The 9,647-nt window shown below is 28.1% G+C and overlaps 1 protein-coding gene across 1 annotated transcript; it reads right to left on the reverse strand.

Annotated features, from left to right (window-relative positions):
- Positions 1–7,479: 7,479 nt before the first annotated feature.
- Positions 7,480–8,841, reverse strand: LOC107027217 (protein BIG GRAIN 1-like B). Its single transcript, XM_015228400.2, has one exon. The coding sequence runs from the start codon at positions 8,742–8,744 to the stop codon at positions 7,575–7,577; it is 1,170 nt and encodes a 389-aa protein (XP_015083886.1). The 5' UTR covers positions 8,745–8,841; the 3' UTR covers positions 7,480–7,574.
- Positions 8,842–9,647: the final 806 nt, after the last annotated feature.

Consider the following 9,647-nt stretch of genomic DNA (forward strand, 5'->3'; position numbering starts at 1 on the left):
AATCTCCTTAAAATTGTTAGTGAAAAACTTACAAGATAAAAAAAATTACAAGATTACAACTGAAATGAAATTAAAAAATAAAATCTCTTCAGGCTGAGGCGCGGATATCTCGCTCTCTTTAAAGAGATTCAAGCCCACTACAGCAAATGTTTTCACCGGTCCAGCAGTAGTCCTCTTTGACTTGTCCCCTCCAGGATAAAACAGCCTTCACAAAATATAACTCAACAACTCTAGACAAGAGTTGAGACCAAAGCTCCACAAAAAAGAACACCTCCCTTCAACTAATAAGAACTCTCTTTTGACTAACTCTTACCACCACTATTATACTACAAGAAGTCTTCCTCGCAATTAATAGGAATATAATAGGGTGGTAAATTGTGAAGATAATGGCCTTAGGAGTTACATAAGTTACAAGGAATAATGGGAAATAAAGAGTGATAATGGAGAAATAGTATGGAGACTAATGGCTAAGATGCCACTACTTGCTGCAAGAGTAACAGCCAGTAACATCAGCATTCAGCACTTACTCCATTACATCAGCATCCAGCACTTACTCCAAATGGAGTAATGTTCTAAGTAACTGCCCAACGGTTAGACAATAAGTATCCACCAACGGATAACTAACAATTCACCAAAATAATATTTTTTTCTAAAATTTTACAAAACTAGTATAAACCTATTTCACAGTAACGTTTTAGGATATATTTTTTTTAAAAGCTTATGGCGTTAGATTGATATACGTTAATCAGTAACATTTTACTCCTAGAACGTTACTTATAGTAACGTATATCAACCTAACACTGTTAGTTTTTAAAAAAACAAAATATACCCTAAAACATTTACTGAAATATGTTTATACTAGTTTTGCAAAATTTTAGAAAAATGTATTATTTTGATAAATTGTTTTATATCATGGTTTTGTTTGGTCAAAAATTTCAATACTTTGACTCCAATCATTTTTTCTAGCAAATTAATGTATTAAAATAGAATATTAAAATGCTAACAACCAACAAGAACGTATGGAGACCCAAAATTAGTAGAAATATAAGTGAGCATTACCAAAAAAAAAACTCTAAAGCTCAATAGAGTATGAAATCAAATATAAATTTTTTGGGCAATGGTGAAATGAAAAATAATGATTACATGTTAGAATTTTTAAAAGTGATTTTACTTTTAGAGAAGTGGTTTTAAAAAATATTGAAAGTGGTTTTACTCTTGTGGATAATTTGGGTACAAGAATTAATGAATTTATCAATCACCCTCAACTTTTCAGAGAAATTACGAAATTACCTCAATTTTGTTGCTCGTTCCATTTCGTACTTGCCAAATATATTTTTCGTAATAATAATATTTTCATCATCTCAAAATTTTAAATATATACAATTATGTATTAAATAAAAAATATCCTCACAACACGCGTGAAGCCATGAAGTGTGTGATCCAAGAAAAAAGGACTTGAACTAACTATACATTATAAGATGTACTATATGCAATAGAAAAAGGGACTTTCATCATGTAAGGAAGTGAAGTTTCTAAATGGTTGGTGATGATCATTATTATTAATATATGGGACATCTTTGTTAACAAGTTGGTAGTTGCAGCTGCAAAATGGGATGGCAGAAGCTGCAGGTATCTGACCTTATGCTTCAAAAAAACAAAACCATACAAATAGAAACAGATAATCACTAGCTCACAAAACTCATTTTTGTACAATTGGATAGTACACATCAATATTGACTACTCCTGTCTACTTATTTAATTTTTTAGTCAATTAACTACTATATTTCTTTTTAGTACGAGATCTTTTAATGAGATATCTTCATTCTTTTTTATATACATAAAAAGAAAAACTCAAAAGTCTATTTTCTTCTATTTATTGATAGAATGTACTTTATCCTAAAAAAATTTCTTAAAGTAATAGCGCGAATCTAAATTAATCAGATGATATATTTCAGATATTATTCATAGAATTAAATTAAACCAATATATATACATACTCTAGCTCCAACTCATGATTCATGATCAGAGTATTTAAATCTAAGTAGTGTGGTGAAAAGGAAGAATCCTTATTTTTAAATAAGCCAAAAGTACGAATCATTGATAAGAACTAAAGAGTATAATCATGAAGGATTTGATAGGGATATTTATAGAGCAAAATAATATCTTCTTGATTAAGAGAAAATTAATTACGTAGGTCAATTCTTATGCATGTAGTTTAATTTAGCTTACCAACATGGGTTGTGGTGCAGTAATGAAATTGTTTCATCCTTTATCAGATATTTCAAATTCGAATCCTGAATATGAAGAAAATCATGTTGTGTTATCATCCTTAATGGATCCTGTACGATCCGAATTTATTCGGGCTCTAATATCGCCGGTTCTGGACACCAAATAGGGAAAAATAGTTTAATTTAGCCTTGTTGATTAAACTTGATTATATTAACTCTCAAACATTATTCTTCTCATGATTGCTGGCAACTTCCCCACTCACCAACCTTATGGAAGCTAAGAGGAAATACCCAAATTAATGAGCCACAACCTACTAACTTATATTATGCAAGAACAGAAATCTTTACAAATTCAATAATAATTAGAGGACTTTGTTAGAATAATCCATTGTTGATCCATTTTAATTAATTGAACTTAGTTACAAATCCACCACTTTGCTTAAACAATGCACATTCCTCTTTGCTGCTAATCATTTTTATCATGTTGGATTTTGACTAAAAAGATTCCAACTAAGCGTAGAGGTACTTAAGTTGTTAATTTTAAAATTCATAAACTTAATTTGCATGCTCGTCACGTAGTGCTTTATCATTTACTTTGCCTTTTCTTAATTATTAATTAATTCTCTGTTAATTATTTTTTTTCCGAATGTCAGCCACACGATATTGAATATTGAATATTGAATATTGAATATAATCATATAGTTATTTATGTGTATGTTCTTCTCATGGATTTAATGTATATCAAGTGTGAACGGTTGTAGCTAGGCTTGCAATAAAAAGACTTAAAATAATGATCAATTGGAAGTGAATTGTAGAATACTAGATATCATGTCCCCGCGCCAGCACAGGCTCAATGTATGTTAGTTTTTTTTCCTTTCAATTATGTGACACAAATGAAATTTGAAATAAGCAAACTAAATCTTTTATGTATTTTTTTTTAAAAAAAATATTTTTAATTGTTAATTTATATATCTTTTATGTCATTTTCAAAAAATATATATTACTCTATTTGTTTCATTTTATTTGATACAAGTGATTTTAGTAAAATTAACGAAATCTCTTATATGGTTCTCACATATTTTTAGTTGCCATTTTATGGTGATTCATAATACTTTTTAGTTTTGCGTTATTTTCAAATAATATATGCAACTTTTTTTGTTTCGATAAAAATAAGAGAGTCAACCAAATTTCATTATGTTTTTTAACTATGTTTTTTTAAAAATATCTTAAATTGTTACATTGCGTTTTTAAGCTTCTTTTTTATGTAATTTTCAAATATGTAACAGATTAGAAATTAAAACGAAGAATTAAAGTTTTCGAATCATTAAATTTCATTTTAATATATGACTCCCTCCTTTTCGATTTATATGAACTTATTTTTTAATATCATTTCAGAGAGAAAATAACTTCTGAATTTTAAACTTTTTATATAGATATTTAAGATCACAAATTTAAATATACATATAAATTTTAATTTTAATTTTAATTGATTCCACCTAATATTATACTTGATATATAATTATTAAGATCTAACCGTATAATAATTATTTACTTTTATATATATAAATAATAAATAGATATCACAATAACTCATAGGAAATGAAGAAATAACAAAAATGAGGTAATACTAATAAGAATAATTAAAGATATTTTTAGAACTATTTAATTTTCTTGTTATCATTCTTTGTAGATTTTTGTTTGCATGAAGTTACATTTTTACCTTTGATCATCATTCACTTCATATATAGAAGGATGTTTCTAGAATTATTTATTTTTGATAGATTTTTGTCAGTATGAAATTACATTTTTATTCTTGGTCGTCTTTAATACAAATATATCATCCTATTTATTTTTATTTGTAAAGTTATTTTATATTATTAATTTTATCACAGTTATTAATTTTCAAGTATATTAATTAGAACCAAAATAAAGATGGAAATAATTAATTCATGATAAATTTTTATATAAAAAGTAAACATTTTTTATAATTGAAAAAATATGAAGAATGAAATTAAAGTAATAGTAAAATAGAGTAATAATAAAATAGATTTCACTATAACTCACAAAAGAAAAGAAAGTGAAGTAACAACAAAATAAGTTAATGGAAATAACAATAACTTAATATATTTCTAGAACTATTTAATTTTCTTGTTATCATTTTTGGTAGATTCTTGTTAGTGTGAAATTACATTTATGTCCTTGATCATTATTCATTTCATATATAAAAAGATGTTTCTAATAATTATTAATTACTTTTCTAAATGGATTTTTGTTAGCATGAAATGACAAACGTCCCTTGGTCGTCCTCCCACTTCACTCTTCTATACAATAGAAATATAATAATTATGATAATTTAGAATTTATTATTCACAAATTGTATATTTTAGCTAGAGAAGGGGGATGATGAATATTGATGAACTATGATGGTGAAAGTTGAGAAGACATGATCTAAATGTATAATTCTAGTATTATAGGAGGGTGTAATTAGCTAGAAAAATAATTAATTGCAGACGAATAAGTTTAATTAAGCATAATATCAAACTTACATGAGATTTTATTTACAAATTAATCACAAATCGCTTTCTAATTTTTTGACTGAAAAAATAATTGTTGACGAAGTCCTCCATTCAATGACTTTGTTAAGATTAAATAATTCAAAATTTATTTCAGAATTTTAAATTCTGAAATAAAATCACATTTTCAGACATGGATATAACATGCAAGTTCGAAATGATTTTGTTGATTGAGGCATTAAATAAGTTAAAAAAATATTGAGATGGTCCCTATATTTGGATAATAATGGATGAGAAGCCGACTCTCTTTTCGTTTTTATCCTCTTACATCCGTAGAATTTAGAAAAAGAAAAATTCAAACAAGGACCACAAAATTTACAAAAAAGGACAAAGTTTATCAAAGGAAATGAACTAGGGTTTCAAACTCTATTATATAGGTCAGTATATTAGATTTAACATCACTAATTATTTATTATTTTCTTTCGATACTAAATAAATAAATTTCCTTAGGTGTGGACTTTGGTACACCCCCTGTTAATTAAATGGAATAATTTTAATTAAATGAAATAATTGTATAGAATAGCAAATTAATAATGTAAAACAAATACAGTAGCTATCGTTTGATTTATTTGTATTCCTTAGCAAACAGTTTGATTTATTTGTATTCCTTAGCAAACTATTTGCCAGTGTCACTTGCCTCTCTCACTTCATACGAGTGTCTAGACCACTCTCTACTAAGCTCTCTCAATATCAGGTTCACTTTTGAAATAGAGTGATTTGTGTTTGCAAGTACGTACAATGCATTTACAATACGAATGCATTGAATTTTTTCTAGCAGGACAGCTAAAAGCTCCAGTACCTTGTCCACAAAACCCAAATGACCACTCGTCATCTCCATTAACCTATGTCAAATATACACCAAAAATCTAACATTTACTAACATGGGCTTAAAAGGATAATGACATAAAGCAGCGATATAACAATCTAAGCATAGCAATTTGTATAAAGCGAGAGAAAATTGTATATACACATGTAAAAACATATATCTTCGTGCTATAAACTTAATTATACAATATACAAACATTTTACTTCAACTCAATTATATACAAATGCAAATTTTATACAGATATTGTAGCAAAATAGGCCAGCGAATTATACAATTGCGAATTATACAATTGCAGCGAAATACAATTTTCTCTCGCTTTATACAACAGAAGTGTATAAATTGTGTTTCTGTTTTGTATAAAGCGAGAGAAAATTGTATATACATATGCAAAAACATATATATTCTTCCTATACACTTATAATTATACAATATACAAACATTTTACTTCGATTCAATTGTATTCGAATGCAAAATTTATATAAATGTTGCAGCGAAATAGGCCAGCGAATTATACAATTGCATCGAAATAGGCCAGCGAATCATACAATTGTATATGTATAGCACATTATACATTTATAGGTTTGCTATGGAGCACAATTATGCAAACTTTGTTATAGCATATATATATGATTCTTTTTGTTTGCTATATGTGAAAGTTTCCCTAATTAAATTCCGTTTCATATTATTTGGTTGTGATACATCTTTAAGAAAATTCTAATTAGATATGTATTTTATTAAACTAATTATATTAGATGTTTTAAAATTCTAAATTTGATTAATGTTATCATTTTATATAGTTATTTAATCCTAAGAATAATTGTGTAAAAAATTAACTCTTTCTTCTTTTTTTGCTAAAATAGACTAATATTTTTAGTATTTCAGCCAAGTAAAAATGCAATAGAGAGAGTAATTTATCAATATCATCCCTTAGTTTTTACCCAAACTATACTTAAAGCTAGAGATAGTTGGAAAATCCTATTAAACATGGCTAATGTTGGGGGGAAAAAAACTAGTACAACTTTGAACTTTAGTATGTTAATTCATTTTGAATTACAGAGTAGTGTCTAAAATTTATTTGTTTTGGATTGGAGGTCTTATTATACTGCCTGCCGTTCAAAGTGAATAGTAGAATAAAATTTCATAATGCAAAAAAAATAATAGCAAAAAATTAGCTTTTATTTTATGTTCTTAACTATTGTTCTTATAGGACGTGTCTATCCGCGATTCAGTTACTATGAACATGAACGAGAGGAAGTAGTTACAATTTCACGTCAATACTATTTGTAGACAAAATTTAAACTCAAAGGAAAGAAGTCATGAATTCCAAACTCTAACCAAATAAAAAGAAGGTGATGTTTTAGTCATACCTAAAATTTGAGGAAAATGTTAAAAGAGAAAAAGAACGTTTTAGAATCGAAAAAGTAGTGTGTAAAATGGAAAAAAGAGAAACAAGTGCAATTTTTGTTGGACATTGTATAGGGATTTGTATTATAGGAATGAAACACAACACCAAAAGATGAAGCATAAATTCAAGAGAAGAAGAAAAAGAAAGCAAATCCCTTTAACTTTTCCCTATTCCAATGAAAACGAACAAACATCTCTTTGCCATTCATTCTGTTGCTTCTCATTTCGATCTCGAATCTTCATTTTTACTCTTTTCTTTTTTTTTCCCTTTCCTCTGTTTTATCAAAATCTATCACTATCTTAACTTGCCTAGGGATCTTCCCAATCACCCCATTCTCTTCTTTTCTTTCAAAACAGTTAGTCTTCGATCCTTTACCTTTTTTCAAATATAAATTCATATTTTTCAAATATTATATCAAAATTTTCAGTACTTCTAAAAAGGAGAGAATAATAAAAGTGGATTTATTGGAAAAATTAATCAATTTATATTATCATGAAGATTCAAATACCTTTCTTACTAAATAAAATTTATCAAAGGCTTAACTAATGAATGAAACCACTTGCGATTCCTCTATTGGTATCAACATGTGTGGTTTCATAGACAGGCAGTTCATCACAAAATCTTTTGTTACCGAAAAATGCTAAATGATCAATTTCAAACAAATCTGAACTTGAACAACTTGCTGCATCATCATCATCTTCTTCTTCGTCTGCGTAATCAACAATGTAATCATTCTTATACGAATCAACTTTTGTCACTTCAAATTTCCTGTTCTTCTCTGCATTTCCTTGGGATTTGGGCTGACGGAGATTGTCTGAATCATGGTCATCTATGGATTTATGACCACAAGGACGACAATCTTCATCAACAATAACACTGACAGGGTTAAATCTGACTGTCCTTTTGACAGTAGTTTGAGAGAATTTTGGTGGGGTTTTACTTAAACAGGATCTTGAAAATGATGAACAAATTGAAGAAGATTTTGAACTCCTCTCCTCTACTTCATGAGAATCTCCTCTGTTTGGATCCTTCAAATTCTTGGATTTGTTGTTGAAAATGGAAGTGAGAAAATTAGTAAGACGACCCCCTGGTGAAATAGGCTGTTTCACTTTCTTCAAATTGTTGTACATTTTCAAAGCAGTTGATTTCGACTTTATAAAATTGGCCTCTTCATTTTTATTTGCTTGCAATTGTTGATTGTCAAATGAATAGAGTTTAGTACCTCTACGCGGTGAAACACTAGCTCTCCTAATTGATCTTGTTTTCGATGCAGCAAAACAAGTTGTTGAAGAAGAAGAAGATGATGAGTAAAAAGAGTCGGGTTCAGATGAAGATGCAGAGAGAGTACCAGAATTAGATTCAGATGAAGTTGAACTGAAAAAGAGTGAATCATAATTAATACTATCCAATTCATTACACGGACCTCTTCGTGTTTTATCTTTCACTTTTTTCTCCATCCATTTCTCAATCAAACAAGCCCTTCGAAAACTAGCCATCTCCTCATCTTCTACACTCTTCTTCTTGTTGTAAATATTAACAACGCCTTTCGGTTTCACTCCGATATTGCTCTGTTTTCTTGTTTCTGATTTGAAATCTTCTCTTCTCTGATCATAACCATCAATGGAACGGTAGATTTCATCAAGAAGCGAAGATGAAAATGAAGGGTTCTTGTGATGTCTCCTACACAACTTATCCTTCTCCATATTATACATTCAGTTTTGATTATTTTTGTTTTTGTGAGAGAGAAATGAAAATAAGGAATAGCAAGGAAAAGGTTGAAGCAAGTGTGAATGAATGAGGGGAAGAAAATGAGGGTTATAAAGGGGTGTCATGCGCGTGCATGCTTTACTTCTAATTAGTTGCCAGTTTGGCAAAAATAAATTAATCAGATAGGGACCATTTTTATTCATTTTAAATATTGTATTTTCACAAAATCTCATTCACTGAGACTTTTCCTTTTTCTATTTCTTTTTTTTAAAAAAAATAAATGATTATTTCGGTTTACTTTTTCTATATTTGAATATGAAACCAGTACTTACAGTTTCGACATTTTGGGAAATATAGTTTAATACTTAATGTATTGTTTGAATGACTTATTTTACCGATCCAAATATATAATAGCAAATTATTACTTCAAATTAAATATTATGACTATAGTTTACTTTATTTTTAATTGGCAGCTATTGTTTTATATAATTTGCTATAGCAACTCCTCTGAGCAAAATGACAAGAAAATGACTGCTTCTTCGGCTACTGTTACAAAATTAGCGGGATTCAGAAATAGAGTATACAATTAAATGGCGTCTGCTTCAGGCATATAGCCGTATATAAAAAAAGAATTCTTTTTTTTTGAATTTTCTTATACATATACAAATTCAACTAATACAAATTTTTATTACTATATACATATTACACACATATATACATATACAACTAAAAAGCACAACAAAAACAACATAAACTTATACAATTAAGTTGTGTTTCTACTTTGTATAAAGTGAGAGAAAATTATATATACACATGAAAACATATATTTTCTTCCTATACACGAATAATTATACAATATACAAACATTTCACTTCGATTCAATTGTATACAAATACAAATTTTATACA

Source organism: Solanum pennellii, chromosome 8 (assembly GCF_001406875.1).
Source record: "Solanum pennellii chromosome 8, SPENNV200".
Classification (NCBI taxonomy): Eukaryota; Viridiplantae; Streptophyta; class Magnoliopsida; order Solanales; family Solanaceae; genus Solanum; species Solanum pennellii.

What these genes read in the sequence shown, in the direction of transcription:
- LOC107027217 (XM_015228400.2), bottom strand. Translation starts at nt 8,744, where the DNA reads ATGTATAATATGGAGAAGGATAAGTTGTGTAGGAGACATCACAAGAAC.